The 23,615-nt window shown below is 41.9% G+C and overlaps 1 protein-coding gene and 1 long non-coding RNA gene across 3 annotated transcripts in view; one reads left to right on the top strand and one right to left on the bottom strand.

Annotated features, from left to right (window-relative positions):
• The window catches only part of LOC135277781 (uncharacterized), a 223,434-nt gene extending 199,819 nt beyond the window's left edge, over positions 1-23,615 (bottom strand). For both annotated transcript variants that reach the window (XR_010345351.1, XR_010345352.1), the window contains exons 1-2: positions 22,473-23,615; positions 21,841-21,958 (exon numbers count right to left, since the gene is read on the bottom strand). This is a non-coding gene — a long non-coding RNA (uncharacterized LOC135277781). The remainder of the gene's footprint in view (positions 1-21,840; positions 21,959-22,472) is intronic.
• LOC105704542 (transcriptional enhancer factor TEF-4-like) lies at positions 12,954-14,214 on the top strand. Its single transcript, XM_064383713.1, has one exon. It carries the CDS (start codon positions 13,240-13,242, stop codon positions 14,197-14,199), a length of 960 nt encoding a protein of 319 aa, XP_064239783.1. The 5' UTR covers positions 12,954-13,239; the 3' UTR covers positions 14,200-14,214.

Below are 23,615 nucleotides of genomic sequence, written 5' to 3'. Positions count from 1 at the left end.
CAAGGTGAAGCTGCAGTCTAAGCCAGACTAATAAGAATTCTTCACCCAGAACTTCCCAAATTGGAGGGAAAGGGCTTGTCCTCTTCTTGAATGAGTAACTGATAAATGTAACCTTGGGGTTCTCTGTGGCCATAACTCATCTTCTCAAATAGAGCCTTCTATAGAATGGAGCTAAGCAGACAACTAGGAATAAGAGAAAGATGGTGCCAAGGAGAGCGTCCTGAAGTCATTGTGCCCAGTTCATTCCTTGGGCTCCTTGTTCCTGCAGCTTTCTTCTACGACTGCCTTCACCACTATATGAGCATACAGCGTCTATAGTATATGCCCTTTGTGCTCTAACTAGTTGAAGATTCTGTCATATGCAACTAAAAAAAAAGTGCTGTTGAAATAATGGTAAAAAGTGTAAACCGATATGTTTGTAATATTTGAACCCCGGTTGTTTTGAAGAATTCAGTGGTGCTGGCAAGAAATGCACTAGAAAAGTCTTGACCCGCATATTCACCATAATCAACAGTACTCCTTATCACCAAGAGTCCTCAGAAAGCCTCCACTGGAATTCAATTTTTCATTTTCCTTTTTTGAGACCATCTCACTCAGTCCTTCAGGCTGGAGTGCAGTGGTATGATCTCAGCTCACTGCAGCCTTCACCTCCTGGGTTCAAGCAATTCTCCTGCCTTAGCCTCTCAAGTAGCTGGGATTACAGATGGCGGCCACCATGCCCAGCTAATTTTTTTGTATTTTTAGTAGAGACGGTGTTTTACCATGTTGGCCAGGCTGGTCTTGAACTCCCAACCTCAGGTGATCACCCATCTCTGCCTCCCAAAGTGCTGGGATTACAGGCATGAGCCACCATGCCCGGCTGGAATTCAGTTTTTCTTAGGACATATTTTGGACATATTTCTAGTCCAAATTATTTCCTGAAGGGAATAATGACTGGATTGGGAAAGAGAGGATGGCAGCAGGGTGGACAGAGAGGAGAGCTTCCATTTCTTTTTCTTCTTTTTTTTTTTTTTGAGATGGAGTTTTGCTCTTTCTGCCCAGTCTGGAGTGCAATGGTGGATCTCAGCTCACTGCAACCTCCACCTCTCAGGTTCAAGTGATTCTCCTGCCTCAACCTCCCTAGTAGCTGGGATTACAGGCATGTGCCACCATGCCTGGCTAATTTTGTATTTTTAGTAGAGATGGGGTTTCTCCATGTTGGTCAAGCTGGTTTTGAACTCCCAACCTCAGGTGATGCGCCTGCCTTGGCCTCCCAAAGTGCTGAGATTACAGGTGTGAGCCCCCCGTGCCCAGCCTCATTTCTTCTTATTTTTAAAGTACAAGCATGGTTAGATGTTTTGGTTTTATTATTTGTTGTGGAATTTTACTTATTTATTCTTTTTGGTTGAAGACAGCCTGAATGAAGAGTAGGTAGAATAATAGAGGAAAATGTATTCTTCCAGCCAGGTGCGGCTGCTCACACCTGTAATTCCAGCACTTTGGGAGGCTGAGGTGGGCAGATCACTTGAATCCAGGAGTTTAAGACCAGCCTGGGCAACATGGTGAAACTCTGTTCCTACAAAAAATACAAGTATTAGCTGGGCATGGTGGTGTGCGCCTGAAGCCACAGCTACTTGGGGAGCTGAGGTAGAAGCAACACTTGAGCCTGGGAGGTCAAGGCTGCAGTGAGCCGTGTTTGCGCCACTACACTCCAGCCTGGGTGACAGAGTGAGACCCTGTCTCCAAAACAAAACAAAAAAAAGAAAAAAAATGTATTCTTCCTAAACAGAATAGCTTCCCTCCATAGGTGTGACATTGTGTGGATTCAATAAAGCACAAACACAGCACAAAAGGCAAATGGGATTACACTTCATTAGAATAATTTGCATATGCATTAACAATACATGTCACCTGCTTCTCTGGCTGCAGCATTGTGAGACTAACAAAACCTCTGAAAAGATAGGAAATAGTCTATAAATATTAATAATAGTTTACCTTCCTACAATTAAACATAGGAAGCCAACACAATTTACCATTTTTGTTATACTTATCAATCAAAGCACATCTTTTCATTAATATTCTAAATTTAGTTTTAGAACAATTATATTTTTACTGGTGAAGTAGTTTCTCTGAGGTATTTGGGATACTAGAAAAAGAAATCCTAAGATTAATATAATCCCAGCACTTTGGGAGTCTGACACAGGTGGATCACGTGAGCCCAGGAGTTCAAGAGCAGTCTGGGCAACATGGTGAAACCCCATGTCTGCAAAACACACAAAAATTAGACAGGCATGGTGGTGCGCGTCTGTAGTCCCAGCTACTCAGGAAGCTGAGGTGGGAGAATCACTTGAGTCCAGGAGGTTGAGGCTGCAGTGAGCCGTGTTAGCACCACTGCACTCCACATTCCAGACTAGGTGACAAAGTGAGACCCTGTCTCCAAAAAAAAAAAAAAAAAAAAAAGAATTCATAAGATTAACAATGAGCATCATATGGAAAAGATTAAGAAATAAGCACAAAGGAGGCATTCAAATCCAAGTTGTCTTCAATCTACAAACTTCTATTTATATATATTTTTTCTTTTTCTGAGACAGGGTGGAGTGCAGGTGGTGCAATCACGGCTCACTGCAGCCTCTACTTCCTGGACTCAGGTGATCATTCCACCTCAGATTGCTGAGTGGCTGTGACTACAGGCACACACCATGATGCCCGGCTAAATTTTGTATTTCTTGTATAGTAGGGGGCTTTGCCATATTGCCCAGGCTGGTCTCGAACTCCCCGGGCTCAAGTGATCCACCCATCTTGGCTACTAAAGTACTGGGACTCCGGGGTGAGCTACTGATGCCTGGCTCAAACTGCTATTTTTTACTCTCAAAACAAATATTTGTAAATTCATCTGGAACTTAGAAGAAAATATTCCTAGGGAAACAACGCTAAAAATGGTAATTAGTTTCCTAGAAGGCCTTGCAAGTCTACTAATCCCCAGACAGCTGAACCAAAGAACTCCGGCTCACTGCTGTTCCTGTGGGAAAGCATGGAAGTGCCAACCTGCAACCCAGGACTCTGGAATATCTCCCTGTTTTCCAACATCACCATCCACCACATCTCCACAGCTCGAGACACGCGAGTGGAATCCTCCAGTCTCTTCTACTGAGCCAACAGGAAAAAACAATTCCTTCCCTCATGATGACAAAAGAAAAAAAATTCTCAGGTACAAATGTTAGCAGGAAGGAGGCAGTGACTCATCTATCAAGGATGTTCAGACTTTAGTTTTCAGGGCTTGCGAAGGGCCCAAGTCCAGATACTTGCTTCATTTTCCTTCATAATGAATTTCTCATTGCTGCCCTGTGTTTGCTTTTGTTTAAAAGAAATCACTGTGTTGCTTTTTTATCCTAAGAGATGGCAGGTGTTTTGAATTTTTATTCTTCTTGTGAATAAATGATAGAATATGTAAATCCAAGGTTCCTCCTGTTCTTTCTCTTGACCTTTGTCCTCAAGAGGAAGCTCACTCTGGGCAACTTTACCTGGGATTCCAGAAACCACACAGAGGTTCTACCAGCCACTCTAGAGGATTCTCTGAAGGCATCAACTAAATACAATCTCCTCTCTGTTATTCTAACAACAACCACAGCCAAAAGTAACTCTGAGATCCATTTTTTAAATGTTAAGCCTCAAAAGATTCTCCCCTCCCTCCAAAGACATTAACATGCAAGAGAGTTAGCAGCCACTAATAAATTTTTTGCTGCAAAATTATTGGCTAATTATAACAATTACTACATTCTTAGCCTATCAGACAATGCTTTGATCATCCAGAGACAAAGATGTTTCTTGGAACAAATCCACGGGGTGACAAACAGTATCTGTTTTTATTGCTCTTTCTGAAAATCATGTTGCCAATCATGCTCAACCTCATTGCTGACCACTGAGGCCTGGCGCAGATCCAGAACAAATGTTTCCAGCATGCTATCAAGCGTCCTTAGAGGATGAGTCCTTGCCTGGCAACTTTCCCTCCAAAACATTCATAAAATCAAGTAAGTGCCACATAATCGTATATTCTCTGACACAAAGTTTTCACTCATATCTTTCAGAATCCTGAAAATTCTATGTATATGGCTCTGCACACATGTAAGTGATAAAAAGCATGTCTCCATTTCATAGCACTCTTCCCTAATAAGATTGCATTATGAATTGCCATACTGAGGACAATCTAATAAGATTTCTGTGTAAAGAAGGTAAGAAATACCTACAAAGTTCGAAAAATATTCCCCTTAGCTACCACTTGGTTGATATTAATAATTTAAGGCTCTTCCAAACCATATGTGTATCTTTACATTTGAAAATGTCTAGGCATCACCTGGCATTAAAACTTAATCACCACTCAGAAAAGTTTAGTTTATATAGGTCAAAGCTTAGTGAACTATTAAAGCCACAAAAGCTTACAGTGGAGTTTTAAAGATTATACTAGTCAATATGATGGACACTTAAAAATTCACTTTAAAACATATTTGTATGCAATCACTTGCCAGTATATATATTACTTTTGAATCAATTAAATAGTTGATGACTGTTGATGTTTATTATAGTGAAATATTTTCTGACATCACTGTATTCATTAAATGTACTTGTCATTACGTTCTGGTTTTAAACAATTTCATGGCACAAAATATTGCAGATTTTTATCTCATGATTTTTTCTGTTACAGTTTCGGCACATTCTGTTTATGGTAGAGAATGCTAATTCAAGTTGGGGCAGAGTGTAATAAGAACCATCTGTCCTCTTCCCCATCTGAGTCCTTCTGTCATGATTAATTGTTACAAAAAAAAAAAAAAGTGTACCACCTCCTTGCTTGTACTTTGCGAGAGGTTACTAGTCATTCCCTTCTTTTACAATAATGTGCTTAAAATATTACATGCTTAGTTCTCTGTGGCACTGAATATGCAATTTCGCTATTAGGATACCAAAGCTTCCAATAGACAGAGAGACAGGTGGAAGCCATTCTTGTTAATGTCAGAGTCTAACAAAATGGAGAGAATATTTAAATGGTTAGTCAAGAATGTTCCACTTTGTATTAAACATCCTAGATGTTTGCTTCGTGAGGAATCAAAAAGAACTGAGGAAAAGAAATATGTATCATGTACAAATGAGTTTCTAAAGGGTATGAGAAAAACACTAATATTGCATCAAGTTATATTCATGTTTAACAGAAAATAAGTACCAGCCTGGGCAATAAAGGGAAACCCGGTATCTACAAAAGATTTTTTTTTTCTTAAATTACCCAGGTGTGGTGGCACATGCCTGTGGTCTCAACTATTTGGGAAGCTGAGGTAGGAGGATTGCTTGAGCCTGGGAAGGTTGAGGCTGCAGTGAGCCATGATCGTGCCACTGCATTCCAGCCTGGGTGTCAAGTGAGACCCTGTCTCTAAAAAGAAAAAGAAAAAAGAAAACAAGTTAAAAACCTGAATGCACACTTCCTAAAGACTTTTAGCATTACTTAATTTCAGAAGCATTTTTAAGAGAAAGTGAAAAGGACCTGAAGTAGGATTTAATTGTCTGTTGCTTGTTTGTTTTTGAGACGGAGTCTCACTCTTTCACCTAGGCTGGAGTGCAGTGGCGTGATCTTGGCTCACTGCAACCTTTGCCTCCCGGGTTCAAAAGATTCTCCTGCCTCAGCCTCCTGAGTAGCTGGGACTACAGGTGCACACCTCCATGCCAATGAATTTTTGTATTTTTTTAGTAAAGATGGGGTTTCATCATGTTGGTCAGGCTGGTCTCGACCTCCTGACCTCGTGATCCACCCACCTCAGCCTCCCAAAGTGCTGGAATTATAGGCGTGAGCCACAGCACCCAGCCTAATGCCTAATTATTTCTTAGAAGAAAATAAATTCTAGAAGGGACCAATGTAAGAGGTAATCTAGGAGATGAAAGATGTGCTCAAAGATGTTGCATTATTAGCCCTAAACAGGTAGCTCCCAAAAGGATCTACTTTAATTCAAGTGGAAGATTCAAGTTAGACTACAATTCTAATTATCATTCCTTTGTAAGTAATATGTCTTTTTGGTTTCTTCTCCATTCCAATTTACCTTTTCTATGTTCCATTTCTTCCTTTCTCCAAGTTACAAGTAGTTTTGTCAGTTTTAGCTCATTGTCTCACTTTTGCTCTTTAAATTTTCTATTTCTATTTAATTTCAATTACTTTTGTTTTTCATTTACAGAAATTCTATTTCATTGGCCAGGCATGGTGGCTCATGCATGTAATCCCAGCACTTTGGGAGGCTGAGGTGGGTGGATCACCTGTGGTCAGGAGGTCGAGACCAGCCTGACCAACGTGATGAAACCCCATCTCTACTAAAAAAATACAAAAATTAGCTGGCATGGTGGAGGGCGCCTGTAGTCCCAGCTACTCGGGAGGCTGAGGCAGGAGAATCACTTGAACCCAGGAGATGGAGGTTGCAGTGAGCCGAGATGGCACCATTGCACTCCAGCCTGGGTGACAGAGCGAGACTCCATCTAAAAAAAAAAAAGTTCTATTTAATTATTTCTTTCAAAAATATATGTTGTTGTTGTTTTAATAGGTTCTTCATTGTGTTCTCATGCTTTAGAGTCTTTCTGTGCCCTCAATCACATTTATGTTTATTTTATATTTCCTATCTAGTCATTCTATTATCTGAATGTTCTGGGAATCCATTCCTCCTATGTATTCTGGCTCCCAGGCATGCTGAACTGCTTTCTTGTATGCTTTATATTCAGAAATATGTGAAAGACCAATTTTTATTGGGATCAGTTTTTCGACTTAAGGGTTCCTGGACTATGCAGATAGTATAAATCAACAAACCACCACCTGCTTTTATAAAAGTTCTACTGATACACAACCATGCCCATTTGTTTACACATTGCCTACAGCACCCTTCACTCTACAAAGGCAGGGCTGAATAGCTGCAACAGAGCCTACATATTCAAAGCTGATAATATTTATTCTCTGGCCCTTTACAGAAAATGTTTGCCAACCCCTGGTATAAATTCAAATCCTAAACCAGGATAAGAGCTGATATAAGGTTACAAATTCTGAGGGAAACAATTTTCTTCCAGAAAGGGTCCAAACTGACAAGTTTCTTTGTTGACTGCAAGTGTTAGTGAGAAGAGTTGAGATATATAAAACTCAACCCTTCAAGATTATATACATTTATATATATATACACACACACATATGTATGTAATCTCATACATATATAGTATATATGTAATACATATATACATACATATATATATACACGCACATATATACATTCTACACATTCACTCAGGACATAGCTTTTTGAAGACTCTGAATTTATGGAGAGGTGTTGGTTTTAGCTCTCTGTCTTATGTGAGCCCAGGACACACAGTCTCATATTCTGAGGACATTGAAATCCACATCTCTATATCTAACAAAGCATACTTCCCTGTGGCACCAGCACATCTTCCAAAGGATTGCAGCACCCAGAACTCCTATACTCACCACTCTTCATTTTTGTCCCCTGCTGATATCACTTTGAAAATCAGATATGCTTTAGTTATTTTTCCAGCATTCATAGTGTTTTATGGCAAAATGTTTCTCAAGTTAGGTAATATGTCATATTTCTGGGAATTGAAAGTTGGGTAAAAGGTAAGTGGAATCTTGGAGAACTGCAAAATGTTGCCAGAACAATTTGAGAATTTTGAATTAGACAATATCTGTGGAATTATAAATGTGGAAACTATTTAGGAGAATTGAGAAAGAAGTGAACAATGAGGGAAGTAAAGATACATACATAGCCACGAATGATTGGCAGCCACATAGCAGAGAGGACTCTGATGTCAGACACGTCTCAATTTGAATCCTAGCTATGTGACCCTTGGAAAAGTTATTTAACTTCTCATAACCTTAACTTTCTTATTGATAAAATGGGGATAATAGGTCTGACATGTAGCAAAATCTCAATGACTATTGGAATCAATGTGAGTGTATTGCAATGTCTTAAGATTGTTACTCACTCTCCAGATTACTTCTCTCTTACTTTGAAGGAAGGAAGAACTGTATATATGTGGCATAAACAGCTAATATTTCTAGTTGAATTTAGTCATTGTCATTGTTTTCATGGCAACTACCTTATTCTGAGAAGAGGGACTTAGGAAGTCCTCCCACCTCAGCCTCCCAAGTAGATGGGACCACAGATGCATGCCACCACGCCTGGCTCATTTTTGTATTTTCTTATTTTCATAAGAAAATGGGAAAAGTAAATTAAGTCAGAGGGTGTTCTGTTCTATATGAATCACTTCGTGACTACCATGTTTACATAGAGTAGATTTTTAAAAATCTGTAACTGTTTGATAAGAGAAATTTGGGTAATGGAAGGAATGAAATAACTCCTAATATCCTGAACAACACATACAAATACAAAATGTCGAAGGACTCTGAAGATCTATCAAGCAATTTAGACCTTCCAAAGTGTCTTTTATTGACATTGTTGGAAGTTGTTCAGAAGAAACGTGAGGATTGCCTTTTTATTTGTAGGAAGGAAAAATTAGAAATTAAAATTAAATCAACTGCAAACTGTAATAACAATAGAAACATATTAAGTACTCTGTGCAGAAATAAGTCCAATACCATCCTGGAATATCTTGTGGAGCCAGGAAGTAAAAACTTGTTGAAAAATTGATGGGGCATGTCAAGAGGACAAGGGAGGACATTTTGGAGGACCTGTTAATGGCCATATGGGAGACATTGGAGAAACAAATACAAATAGTTTTAGATTATAATCCATGGAATAAATAAAATAAATTTCCATGATTCCACACTGACATAAATAATTGAATAAATAAATCAATAACTAAACAAGAGAAAGTTCTTCCTTAAGGAAGATTTCTGATTAATAAATATAGAATAAAGTAATTGAAATAAAAAATTATCTTGGCAAGATTCAAATTAAATCATTGTTTCAGGCAAGAAACATGAAAAAAAGCTAAAATTAGTGGGCAAAATACAATGAGGATTACAAAATTTACATAGTTTCAAAAACTTCCTGTAAGAATATTAGTTAATTTCATAGGGAATAAATAGAAACTTTACAGTGGAATAAAATGTCACTTTAACCAAGTGATCAAAGTTAACATTACTGAGAAGGGCAAACATCACTATTATAGTCTCTCTCCCAACATTTATGACCAGAATTTCATCACATGGCAATATCAAATAAACCCAAATTGAGGGACAGGCTAAAAAACAAGAGGCCAATACAACTCAAATTAATCAAGTTAAAGAAAGAGAAAGGAGGACTGGAGCAATGTCTAATATTAACGTTCAACAAGAAAATCTGGTCAACAAACATAACGTGAAATCCAGGATTGGAGCCTGGTTTAGAATAGAGTTTATTAATCCAATTGTAGAAATTTGAAAATGATTGGTAGATTAATTAATAACGTATCAATGTCAGTTTTTATAACTGTGTTATAGGTATCTAAAATGTTAACATTTGGGGAAGGTTGGACAAGGTTGTATAGGAACTCTCTCTACTATTTTGTAACTTTTTGTAAGCCTAACATTATTTTAAATTAAATCATTAAAAATAAAACAATTTCATAACAATAAATATAAAATACATTTACTAAAATATGTACAAGACCTCTATACTGAAAACTAACAAATATTGATGGCAGAATTAAGGAAGACCTAAATAAGTTATTATATGCTTACTATATTTAACAATCATAAAACTCATTACAACTAAGATACAAATTCTACCCTGGCTTATCTATAATACAGTAAAATACCATTCAAAATTTCAGCAGAAGTTTTTGTTGAAGTTCTCAAACTAATTCTAAAATGTATAGGAAAATGAAAAGAAACCAGGAGCACTATACATGGGGGTCTGTTGTGGGGGAGTGGGGGGGACAGCGGGGGGGTGGGGAATTGGGGAGGGATAGCATGGGGAGAAATGCCAGATATGGGTGAAGGGGAGGAAGGCAGCAAATCACACTGCCACGTATGCACCTATGCAACAACCTTGCATGTTTTTCACATGTACCCCAAAACCTAAAATGCAATAAAAAAAAAAAGAAAAAAAAAGAAAAGAAACCAAAATAGCTCACACATTATACTTAGTTTTTGACAAAGGTGGAAAGGCAGTTACATGAGGAAAAGGTTCTCCTCAATAAATGAAGTTGGAACAACTATATATATATACTCGTTTGTGATTGTGTACATACAGAAAGAAAGAGAAATGGAGTTCAGGGGAATGTACTGGGGCTCAGAAAAAAATAACCAAAATGAAGACCTCAGAAGCAGCCTCAGAACAAAGTTTCTCCCTGACTTTCTGCTGACCCCTCATTCTCCCAGAGGCAAACCACAAAAAATGTAATTCCTCTTCCCCAAGGCAAGTCATAAAAGCTAAAACTAAAACTCCTTTTCTTCACAGCCAGCCATAAAAACTAGAATGCTTACTTTTCCCATCTTTTTGTCTAGGAGCTGGTCATGAAATTTGCTATCCTACCCTTGTCCTATAGTAGGTCATAAGTCCCTCATTTCCTGGAAATTCTGCCCCATACCTAGGAGGAAGGAATCTGACACAGAGAATCCAAAAAGAATCTGACCACACAGGCCTGGACGGATTTTCTCACCTCAGTCCACTGGCATTAGTTCATATCTTTTTTGGCCAATCATATTTCTATATGGCTCTCTATTCTTCATTGAACTTAAATATAAAAATGAATCATTTCCCTTGTGTCTTTGGGTATTCATTCTGAGGGTTCCCATGTCACATAAAGCTTTAATTAAACAAATTGTTATGCTCTTCTCTTGTTAGCCTGTCTTTTGTTATAGAAGTGTCATCTGTGAGTCTAGTATAAAGAGGAAAGGTATCATGCCCTTTTAGCCCCATAGAAGGAAAGAAAGAATGAGATGGCTTCAATGATGAATTGTCTCAAATAATTAATATAAATTCATATAAATAAAGAAAAAATAACACCTACATAAACTTCCTCAATAAAATAGAAGAGGAAATACTTTCCAATTCATTTATAAAACTAGGGTAACCTAATACCTAAATTTAACAGACATTACAAGAAAAGAAATGATATATCAATATATCTTATGGCTATCAATGTAAATATGTTAAACAAAGTATTAGTAATTTTCATGTAACTTTATATAAACAATAATACATGATTATTAAGTATGATTTATTTCAGGAATGCTTTAATATTAAAAATATATATAATTTACTATATAAACAAAATAAACCAGAAAAACATGTGATCCTTGCAACAGATGCGGAAAAAGCATTTGACACACTGTTGATAGGAATGCAAATTAGTTCAACCATTGTAGAAGACAGTGTGGCAATTCCTCAAGGATCTAAAAACAGAAATACCATTTGACCCAGCAATCTCATTATTGGGCATATATAAAAAGGATTATAAATCATTCTATTATTAAGACACATGCACGCGAATGTTTATTGCGGCACTGTTCACAATAGCAAAGACTTGAAACCAACTCAAATGCCCATCAATTACAGACTGGATAAAGAAAATGTGGCACATATATACCATGGAATACTATGCATCCAAAAAAAGGATAAGTTCATGTCCTTTGCAGGGACATGGATAAAGCTGGAAACTATCATTCACAGCAAACTGACACAAGAACAGAAAACCAAACACCACATGTTCTCACTAATAAGTGGGTGTTAAACAATGAGAACACATGGACACAGGAAGGGGAACATCACACACTTGGGCCTGTTGAGGGGTGGGGGGCTAGGGGAGAGATAGTAGGGGGTCAGGGTATAGGGTAGGGATAGCAGTAGGAAAAATATCTAATGTAGCTGACAGGGTGATGGATGCAGCAAACCACTATGGCAAGTGCATACCTATGTAACAAAGCTGCACATTCTGCACATGTACCCCAGAACTTATAGTATAATTAAAAAAACAGAAAAATAGTTTTAAAAAAGAAAAAGTATTTGACAAAATTTAACCCTGATTCATGATAAAAAGATATAGCAAATTAGAAATGAAAGGAAATTTCCTCAAACTGATAAAGAATATCAAAAAAACAAAAAAAATCTAAAAGCGAACACAATATCTAGTGGTGGTGGTGATTATAAGACTCCATATATTTTCAAAGTGACTTTTAAAAGTTTAGTGACTTTATCTTATATAAATTATGATGCAAAATGATTTTTAAAAGACAACTGCAAATATTTTGACTGAATATTTGATAAATTAAGGAACCATTATTTTAAAATATAATAATGGTTTTGCAATAATCATAACTGATAAAAACAATATTTTTGGTTACAACATGTTTAGTGTAACTAACATGCACTATCATAAACTAACGTGTTTACAGATACGATGTCTTACTGTCTGAGATTTGCTTCACAATTATCTAAAGACTAGACGTTGGTGGGTCTGTTTAGCAAACAAAATTTACCATAAGTTGAGAAGTGTTAAAGCTGGGTGATTGGCACATTAGATTAATAATTATTTGTTTTCTTTTTTTTGGAGACATTTTCTTGCTCTGCCACTAAGGCTGGAATGCAGTGGAGTGATCTTGGCTTACTGCAACCTCTGTCTCCTGGGTTCAAGTGATTCTTCTGCCTCAGCCTTCTGAGTAGCTGGAATTAAAGGCATGCACCAAAACACCAATTTTTATATTTTTAGTAGAGACAGGATTTCACCATGTTGACCAGGCTGGTCTCAAACTCCTGGTCTCAAGCGATCTGCCCATTTCACCCTCCCAAAGTGCTAGGATTACGAGCCTGAGCCGTTGTGCCCAGCTGAGAATTTTTTTTTAATTTAAAAAGTAAAGTAAGTCGGGGATCCTGCTTTGGGGCTTAGATTGGGGAACCCCGGGCTGGCGCCCCCCTGGATGATGGCAGCGGCTGGACCGGCAGTGAGGAAGGCAGTGAGGAGGGTACCGGCGGCAGGGAGGGGGCCGGGGGTGACGGGGGCCCGGATGCAGAGTGGGTGTGGAGTCCAGACATTGAGCAGAGCTTCCAGAAGGCCCTGGCCATCTACCCACCCTGCGGCCGCCGGAAAATTATTTTGTCCGATGAAGGCAAGACGTATGGTCGGAACGAACTGATCACCCGCTACATCAAGCTGAGAACGGGGAAGACCCGAACTCGAAAACAGGTTTCTAGTCACATCCAGGTTTTGGCCCGAAGGAAATTGAGGGAAATACAGTCCAAGTTGAAGGCCCTGGATGTGGACCAGGTTTCCTAGGACAAGGCTTTCCAGACAATGGCGACCATGTCCTCTGCCCAGCTCATCTCTGCACCTTCCCTGCAGGCCAAACTGGGTCCCACTGGGCCTCAGGTGGTCCAGGCCTCTGAGCTTTTCCAGTTTTGGTCTGGGGGCTCTGGGCCCCCCTGGAATGTTCCAGACGTGAAGCCATTCTCACAGACACCGTTCTCCTTGTCACTGACTCCCCCATCTACTGACCTCCCAGGGTACGAGCCCCCCCAAACCCTCTCACCCCTGCCCCCACCTGCCCCATCACCCCCAGCCTGGCAGGCTCGGGCCCTGGGCACTGCCCAGTTGCAGCTGGTAGAGTTCTCAGCCCTTGTGGAACCGCCAGATGCAGCTTATTCTTACCAGAGGCACCTGTTCGTGCACATCAGCCAGCACTGCCCCAGCCCCGGAGCGCCGCCGCTCGAGAGCGTGGATGTCGAGAAGATCTACGACAAATTCCCCGAGAAAAAAGGTGGCCTCCGGGAGCTGTATGATCGTGGGCCCCCCCACGCCTTCTTCCTGGTCAAGTTCTGGGCGGACCTGAACTGGGGCCCAAGTGGCGAGGAGGCGGGGGCCGGTGGCAGCAGCAGCAGTGGTGGCTTCTACGGAGTGAGCAGCCAGTATGAGAGCCTGGAACACATGACCCTCACCTGTTCCTCCAAGGTCTGCTCCTTTGGCAAGCAGGTGGTGGAGAAGGTGGAGACGGAACGGGCCCAGCTGGAGGACAGGAGATTTGTGTACCGCCTGCTACGTTCGCCCATGTGCGAGTACCTGGTGAATTTCTTGCACAAGTTGCGGCAGCTACCTGAGCGATACATGACGAACAGCGTCCTGGAGAACTTCACCACCCTCCAGGTGGTGACAAACAGAGACACCCAGGAACTGCTGCTGTGCACCGCCTATGTCTTCGAGGTCTCCACCAGTGAGCGTGGGGCCCAGCACCACATTTACCGCCTGGTCAGGGACTGACGGGGGACCCCAGAACTGGCTCACCCCCAGAACACCTTCCTCCCAGGGAAGTCCTTCAGCTCACCTCAGGCTTCTTATTTGGGGAGGGGGCTGTGATGTGAAGGGGTTGACCTCAGAGGCCTAAGCAACTGGGGCGGTCCTTCCTTAATAGGGGCCCCTATACGTTAGAGGGGCCCCCAAAACTTGGAGAGTTGAACAGGCTGGGACTGAGGAAAGGATAAACCCCGATATTGGGCCCTCACAGTGGGTGTCTGATAGGACAGATCACTCCAGAGTATCAGGGATTGTGGGGACAGGAGTGAGACAACCCCCAGGTACAGCACTGGCTTCTCAGCCCCTGGCAGGGCCCCCCTGCCCTCCTCTGCATGTCTTAGAGGGCCCTAGTTACACATTTGCTTGTCCCCTTTACTTTTTCCCAGCCACCCCTCCCCCTGAAATTTCTGCCTCTCCCTCCCACCCCCACTTCATGACCTGTGAGATCACAAAGTGAAGATTAACCCTTTCTGTGCAGGAGCAGAGCCAGGTGGGCCCTGAAAGTATTTTTTTTTTAATATAATGAGATATTTATAAGTGGGTGCTAGAAGCTTGACTTTATCTCAGCTGCACAAGCAGCTACTCTTTCCTCCCTCCCCTCTCAAAGTTTCATTTGTGTTCTGACAGAAGATAAAGCTATTTTACCAAAAAAAAAAAAAAAAAAAAAGTAAAGTAAAATTAAGTAAAAAAATTTAAATGTAAGACAAAGAACTTAAATTACTACTAGTTTATAATAACAACTCCAGGGCATAACATGGTACACATTTTTAAAACCAAGAAACTGTGTTCAAAGTGTTTTCTTAAATATTAAACACTAAGTTACAGAACTAAACATAGAACTCAAATTTCTCATATCTAATCCATGAATCCATGATTATCTCACACACACACACACACACACACACACCCCGAGCTGTGAGACAACAGACACAGTCTAATCAAGGCTTCAAATAAAATTATTAAAGTGATAGTTGGAGAGATAATATCGATTATTAATAGTGAAAAGTCCCATTAAATAAAATTTGATATTTTCTATTTTATTCATCTATTGTTTAGATAATTCAAGTTATATAAACACTTTTTCTTTTACTTGCCATAATTTAAAAAAATTTAATGAAACATTACTTTAGGAGGCAAAACTAATCTGAAATGGAAAGCAGTCTGAGAGTTCACAATTGTACAGCTCAGCCTGAGGAAGCAGATTACTGTCTTCTAATATTGTAGCCAATTTTCCATCTACTGGTGTCATTCTATTGATTTATACATACAGAACAAGGTGTTACTCAGAAAATGGAATATTTTTTATCAAATAGATTTCATGAGAAAATTGATTCATCATGCCAACATTTTATAGGACATTCAATCATGCTTTAATGCTAAGAGTACTGCTTTCCGTATTGAATGTATCTGGAATTACATTCGAAACAAAACATTGAGAAGAGTTTTAAAGCTATTGTGACTACTTATTATAGCTTAATCCAGGCCAAATGTCTTTTAAATAAAGAAGTACATACTTTATTCATATTTTACCAAATAGACAGAAGTGAGAAAGATGTATGGATTGAATTAGACAGATAGAAGCCTATGGTCTGTTGTCTTTTGACAGTCATAATTCTGATGCTTCTCCATTACTAACACAAGTGCAAGCCTGATGGGAGGGAGGAGTACACAGGGTAAAAAGGAGAGAAAACTCTTTTAGTTGTTGCATCAATAATTTATCTCTCCAGTGATAGTAATATATAGTTAGTACATTTTGCTTTCATTGAAAAAGAATTTTATTCAAAGAATACATGACTTTGAATGTGATTGAAATTGGGTAATAGAAGATTTGATCAGATAAACACAATGCCAGATTACAAGATAAACTGTCCTTACATCCTTCAGTTTTCCTGAACTAAGATTTTCCTATTTGACTAATTTGTAATGTGGCCTAACTGAAATGTTTTTCCTAACTTATTTTTCAGAACTGGTAGCAAATGAAAAGTCCGTTAGATATTTACTTCAGCAATATATATTGTTTCCACATAAAATAACATAGACTAAGAGATAATCTTTGGATTTCAGATTTTCTAATAGAATTAAAAACCATTTTAATCAAATATATAAATGTTATTTCTAAATGGTATCAGAATTTTCCGCACACATTAATCAAGTTTATTTTCAATACTGCTGTGTATAAAATTCAGAAAGCAAACATTAAAATATGAATACTCACCTAAGCAGTACAAAATTTTATGCTAAAGAAAAAAGTCATTTAAAGCTCTTTGACATTCAATACTAAGAGATTCTCCTGACCTCCAAAATGATTAACCATGACAGAATAAAAATTGAAATCTTCTTATTCTAGTCATCAATGGCTTTCCTCAATTAAAAAGCAAAATTTTTGAACAGGGAAACAAATATATGCAGAATTACAGGACTTCTTGTAACGCATATAGTTTAATTAAAAATCAGAAGAAGCAAGGCACCAAATAGACTCTGAGAAGCTCTCTTTGTTATAAAAGTATTTCAAATTAAATCTGTACAGGAGTTTAAGGTATACTGAGTTTTAGCATTCTAGCCTAACTTAAAGCCACTCATGTTATTCAGAAACATTGATATCCTGAAAGATCTATTTGCATAGTTTTAAGGTGTGTTTTTCAAGAAACACTGATATGATTTACCTGCAATCTAAAGAGACAGTATTACTTTAGGATTTTTTAATTTCAATTTTCAGAGGAAAAATAGAAACACATTGAGAAGTACAGATTTTTTTCACTCTAGGCTCTAAGTGGAAAAAAAAAGTATCCTAAAGAATATGGCAAATATACTCCACGTTCCTCTAATTATTTATTACATACTGATATATAATATAAATTTTATTTTATTACATATTTATTTGTATATATACACACATTGGTAAACTTTTACATGAAAATTTAAAGGATACAATTAATATATCTCATAAGAAACTTGTTTTATATGCTGTTTTTCTGAATTATAATTTTTTGAAGATTATATTATTGGCCACAGATATTTTAATCCATGTAGTAATAAAATGCTTGAAAATTAGGATTTAAGATTTTTCAATTTTTACACTTAGAAAACATGTTTCATTTTTATATTAATATTCTGCATAAAAAATGGCACAAATTTACCAGATGTCGCACTATATTGGAAATTTTACTTATTTACATTTTTTAAAATTACATCACAATCTATTTACCTATAAAGAAAATATATTTTTCATCTGAAATTCTGCACAGTTTAAAATTACTAGCAAGGGAGTGTGGCATCAGCAAGATGGTTGACAAGAAATCCCTAATGCTCATTTCCCATACAAAAACAACCAAAACAACAAATAAGCAACTGCATTTTGATGAAAATAGCTAAAGGAGAGCACGAGAGTGCATCAAAGGAGTAACAGAAGCCCTAGTGAGCAGAAAAACTCAGGATGGCCACATAGAAAACTGAAAGAAACACCTGGCCTTCACCACTTTATACCTCCACTAGGATAAGCTGAGAGTCAGAAGGAACTTCTCCCCGTGGGGAAACAGTAAGCAAAAGGATCCCAGTAGTTCCCATTAACACCTTGGACACCTACAGTCCTCACCACTGGGGACCCCTGCAGTCCTCCCGGGCACCAAGCCCAGCTGAGGGAGCTGCCTGGAGTCCACACAGCCATGCTTCCCACAGAGAAGGAACTGACCCTGTGCCCCACTCCCTGTACCTTGCATGACTTCTCTGCTATGACATTTTGAAACTGCAACTACTGATGGAGTGTATGTGGCTCCAGGGGTGAATGGCCATGGCACTCTTTTATCCCTGAGACTAAGCTGCTGCCAAACCACTCCTGCCAATGTCCTGACATCCACAAGCCAAGCCACAAGCAGCTGCTACCTTCTTCATCAGGGGATCACGCAGTGGTGGAGCTGCTCCACCCTACCCTTCCCAGTTTCAGCTGAGACCTGCCCCTGGAAGCCTGAGCTGAAGCTGCTCACTTCTTCTCATGAAAACAGTGCCTTGGCAGAACCATCCCATATATGACCAAGAGTCACTGCTGAGCTCAGCAAATACGGGGTGGAGCTAAAGTTGCTCACCCTTTCCTGGAAAAACAGTGCCTGGACAGAGCTGCTTTATCTATGCCTTCTAGCCACTGCTGCACTTATCCCTAGGGGCCTAAGCTGGAGTTGAGCACTCCCTCTGAGGGAACAGTACCTTGGTAGACACCAAAAGTCCATCCCAGTTGCTGCTGAGACTTGTCCCATGGTATTCAAGCTTAAACTGTGAACTGCCTCCCACAGAAATGATGCTTTGGTGGAGCCACTCCATATACTCCCAGTTTTGGCTGCACTCTGCCCCTTTGCTAAAGCTGAAGCAATGCATAGCTTCTCAGGGAAACAGTTCCTTGGCCTCTCAGAGAAGTAACACATACCTGTGCCCGAGCTGAAGCAGCATCATGCCTCCTGGGAAACCAAACTGTACCTTGGTCGGCCAGAATAGTCACACCCCAACAGTGCCTAAATTAAAGCGGCAGTCTGACTCCTATGAAATGAGGCTATGGCCACTCACAGTGGTCATGCATGACAATACTTAAGCTGACGTGATACGCTCCATCCCAGAGAAACAGTTCCTGGGCTACCTAGAACCATAACACACTCACCCATGATCCTGAGCTGAAGCAACACTTTGTAACCTGGGGAATTGGTGGCTTGGCTGAGCAGAACAGTGGCACATCCCAAGATTGAGCTGTCATAGTACCCCAGGTCCCCAGGGAAACAAAAATGGCTGAGCTGAAACCCTGCCTTATAGGTCAAACAACGCTGATACTCCATTTCCCGAAAGCTCAACTAGCTTCTTGAGTCCAAGCTGCTGATATAACCTCTCTCTAGGAAGTAAAATTATTCACCTGCCCCCTGGCACAGGGTCCAGGCAACAGCTGTGTTCACCGATTCTGGACTCCTTGCTGCTACTGCACCAGGCCTCAGACTCTGAGATACTGACAAGTCCTACAGTTCCAGGTTCTAGATTCACTACAAAATGGTGCCTTATTTCCTGGTACTCAAGTTACCGCTGAGACCTACTGGCTCTGGTTCACAAATTCAGCCATATCTTGCTTCTCAGACCCAAATCTACAAGGAATCCCTTCTTCCTCAGAGTTTGGGGAGTATTGTGCCCACAGAAGCAGAATCACAGCTACATCCTCACCCCCTGAGCCCAAACTGCTAGGAGTTGTTTTGTATACTCTTTTATTTTATCTAGTCTTTTATTTCTTTGTGATCCTCAGCTATACTGAATGTCAACGACGTTAATCAGTTATGTACTTCATTCAAAACTCTGTGTCCGGACAAATTTGAAAGAAAGTGGAGTGTCCATTTTTCTCTTTCAGAATGTGGAAGGTATCATTATGGTATAAGAAAAGTAAATGATGCTACTTAAAAAAAAAGAAAAAAGTACAGCACCAGCCCTTAATGTACCACAACACCAAAGCCCCATGGAAGAGTTTCCTTTCGGGTGTGCTGTGCTCCTCTTCTTTCAGGAACAGTGGCCCCCCTTGGGATGGGCAGGTGATTAGGAGGCCTGCGGGTGGGAGCCAGAACCCACTACACTAAGGCTTCAGAGACCAGGAGCAACACAAAGAAGGGGGGACCCGCAGCCCCTCAGCTAGCCGAGGACACACGTGCACCACAAGCTAGACAGACTCCAAACAGCGCTGGAGTGCACTGGCCACACTTCTGTCCAGCATCCACGGCTCGCACACACAAATGAAAACACACAGAAAGATACACACACACGGACACATAGACACACACACACACACACACACACACACACACACACACACAAACAGAAAAAAGACACACGGAGACATCCAACAGTCGCAGGCAGCTCCTGAGGCTGCGGAGCTCTGCTCTCTGCCGGGAAGCCCCTCGGGGAGAGAGCAGCCCCGCGGCACACGGGCTGGCGGTACCTTGAAATCCCAGCAGAGAGAGCTTTCCAGGAGGCGCACCGCCCACAGCGTCTGAGCAGGCCGGAAGCATCGTGGGGATTCCTGGGGATCGCCCTGGGCATCGTCTTGGGCATCCCTGAAGCTCCGCTGCAGCTTCTCTCAGCCTGGCTCCGCCCTGCCCGACTCGTGACATCGCGGCACCGTGGCCAGGATCCCCGCCCGGGAGAGGGGGTGCCGTCGCCCAACGCCGAGGCACTGCCACGGAGGACCCCTGCTTGGCCAAGCCGTTGACACGGTGGTTTCCCAGGCCACGGGAGCGGTCACTGTGACGCGAGCCCCGGCTGGGAGGTCGCTCTCCTGACGGGCCGCTCGCGCATGCGCATTGGCGTGCCCGGCTGACCAGCCGCAATGTCCGCGGCCCCCCACCCGCCGGCCGCAGCGGCATGGGAAAATGCCGGCGGCCGTGTCCGAGGCGGCCACTGGGAAGGAGGCTGCCTGCCACAAGCAGCGCAGGAGCCCGACCGTCCTGACCTCAGTGGCTCCCCGAACCGACTTTCCTGTTCGGGTCCGCTGAACGGGGAGGGCGCTTCAGATCGCGAGGTGGGCACTGGGGAATGCTCTCCCCAGGAGATTCCGGATCGGACGGCGTGGGCAGGGATCGGGTCCCACGGGGTTGCAGATTCACTCTGGTGAGGTGTGGCGGGGGTCGCCGGAGCCCAGAAAGATGGCTGAGACCCTCCGGGAGGGTGTCGGCGAACGTTCCCCAGCTCCCTGAGCTCACCGCCCCCCTTTCGACCTGGGCCACCCACCAAGGGGCCCTGCCTGGCTCTCCAAGCCCAGGGACCCCTGCTTCTCATCACTGCTGTCCGGTGAAGGCGGGAAGAACGACAAAGCGGCGGCAAGCGCAGCGCAGCGTGCAGCAGAGGACTCAACACCTGGATCGGGCCTCGCCTGGGGGCAGATCGGGTGGAGACAGCGTCTCAGAAGCTTTCTGGGGCCAAGCCAAATCCCGAGACGGATGTCCAGGCATGCCGCTGAGGACTCCCACGAAAGCCAAGCACAGCATGCTAACGGATCTTAGTCACTTTATTGGTTTCACAGAAAACAGAATCATCTTGCTACCGAGTGTTTCGATCCGACTGCCTTGATGGCCCATACACAGAGACCCGTTGTCAACTTGTCCTGTCGAGAGAAAAAGAATTCCCGCTGTTAAAAATGCAGATTCTCACTCTTCCCGACCCCAGAGTCCAGAGTGTAACCGGGTGTCGGAGGTTCATCAGTGGATGAAATCTGGTTCTGAAGGACCGTTTCCACTTAATCATCTTTTCACGAAGGTCCTACCCTGCCATTTGGTCTGACATTTTTGCCGTGATGAGCAAGTCAGAAACATGGAACCTTCATCCCCTCCACACAAGCTTGTAGCATCCAACTTACCTGACGGGAGTTTCATTGTTTCCAGTTCCCTGGCAGGTTGCACATTCCGATCTCCAGTCTTCAGCCTGGGGCTTCTTTTGCAACACAGACCATCTTTGTCTTCTCTCTCTAGGAACTATTTCCTACCATACAAGGGCTAATCAAAGAAAACAGAAGAAAACCGGATAAGGTTAGAAGGCAAACAATTTTCAGAAAGAAAACTTCTCAAAGGTAAGGCTGTGGAAAGCTGCGTAAATTCTACCAACCTCATGTTTTCCTCCCTCAGGAACGAAACTCTGTTTTCCTCCTCTGCTTCTCTGGGAAAACTACAGGAACAGCAACCACCGCCACAGCAACATCAAAACTCCAGACCATATCCAGTTACTGCTTAAGGAAAAAAGAAGTTTCCTCTGTCAAACATGCTCGCTTAAGGTAGGCTCTTGGAACATTATCTAGTTCTCATTCCCATTTTATGGGACCACTACATTTTCTGACCATTGATGCCATGGGAAATAAAAGGGACCCAATTCAATGTACTTTATAGATAGTGTAATAAATGTCCCTGATTAGGATTGACTCAGAGTGTGTCAGTTTTCCTAACTTGTCTGGTGTGACTTCTACAGCTGATAGGCTAAACCTGGGATCGTCCTACACACATTGTTTGCCCACATGTAGGCAGGTGCGTTCGTCTTTACGGAAAGAGAGGGTTTTTCAGCAGCAGCAGAAGAATGTAAGGAAAAGGCCTCACAGCTCCTAAGTCCTAGTTGAGGTCAAACCGCTTAGAATTCCATAGAAAGGATCCCTGTAAACTAATTCAGCTAAAATTCAAATCGTACAGTTCAGATGACATTGACCATCTCAATGAAGGCATACAGATGTTGAAAGGAACTATAAGTACCTGAGTATTTGCAGCCAATAGGTTAGAAATCTCCACCAACCACAGCACAGCCTCTGTGTAGATGTTGCCACGAACACGTGCAGACCACTGTTCCTTAGACACTGGAAGGGAACGCGGGCACTGCTCCCCAGAATTACCTGGACAGCTGAGATCAAGGATCATTCCCAAGCTAGAGGAGGTACCAAATCATTCTCAACACAATGACATGATAGTGGAAATCTAGAAACGTTTTCCTACCTTACTGTCATTTCAATTCTTCCTGATACCAAGCCCACTGTGATTTCGTCCCATGGCTAACTGCATACCATTTCATCTGTCCCTACAAAAGCAAAGAGTCCACTAAATGAGTCATTGAAGAAAAGACAATTTAGGACCTATCTCTCTGTTTCCATCAATCTTGCCAATCAGTGTGTTTGAATCATGTTACCGAAGAAATTAGGAAGAAAAGTGAAAACTGTCTCCAGAAGACACCTTGAAATGCACACCCTACCTCTAGAATCATGACTTCCAAAGAGCAATAGTGAGACTTGCTCCTGGAAATATCGATCATGTCCCAGAAGCACTGGCATCCCCTGAGGGCCTACTCCAAATGCAGAATCTCAGGCTCACTCTGACACAGGAATGACAATCTGCTTTCCTAACAAGAATCCTAAGTGGGAAACCTACCAAGAGTGTAGTCCCCGAAGGGGTCCCAAGGACAGCACCAGCCCTCCATGTGTCGCACGACCAAGGGCCCATGGAAGAGTTTCCTTTTGGGTGTGCTGTGCTCCTCTTCTTTCAGGAGGATTGGCCCCCCTCGGGATGGGCAGGTGATTAGGAGGCCTGCGGGTGGGAGCCAGACCCCCACTACACTAAGGCTTCAGAGACCAGGAGCAACACAAAGAAGGCGGGGTCCCACAGCCCCTCAGCTAGCCGAGGACACACGTGCACCACAAGCTAGACAGACTCCAAACAGCGCTGGAGTGCACTGGCCACACTTCTGTCCAGCATCCACGGCTCGCACACACAAATGAAAACACACAGAAAGATACACAGACACGGACACATGGACACACACAGACACACACACACACACACAGAAAAAAGACACATGGAGACATCCAACAGTCGCAGGCAGCTCCTGAGGCTGCGGAGCTCTGCTCT

This window comes from Aotus nancymaae, unplaced genomic scaffold, assembly GCF_030222135.1.
Source record: "Aotus nancymaae isolate 86718 unplaced genomic scaffold, 86718_ANA_hifiasm-v0.15.2.pri h1tg000033l, whole genome shotgun sequence".
Lineage (NCBI taxonomy): Eukaryota > Metazoa > Chordata > Mammalia > Primates > Aotidae > Aotus > Aotus nancymaae.
Note: the sequence above shows the minus strand (reverse complement) of the source record. Positions and strands in the feature narration are given on the sequence as shown.

Coding starts and splice junctions, on each gene's coding strand:
- LOC105704542 (XM_064383713.1), top strand. CDS start 13,240: ATGGCGACCATGTCCTCTGCCCAGCTCATCTCTGCACCTTCCCTGCAG.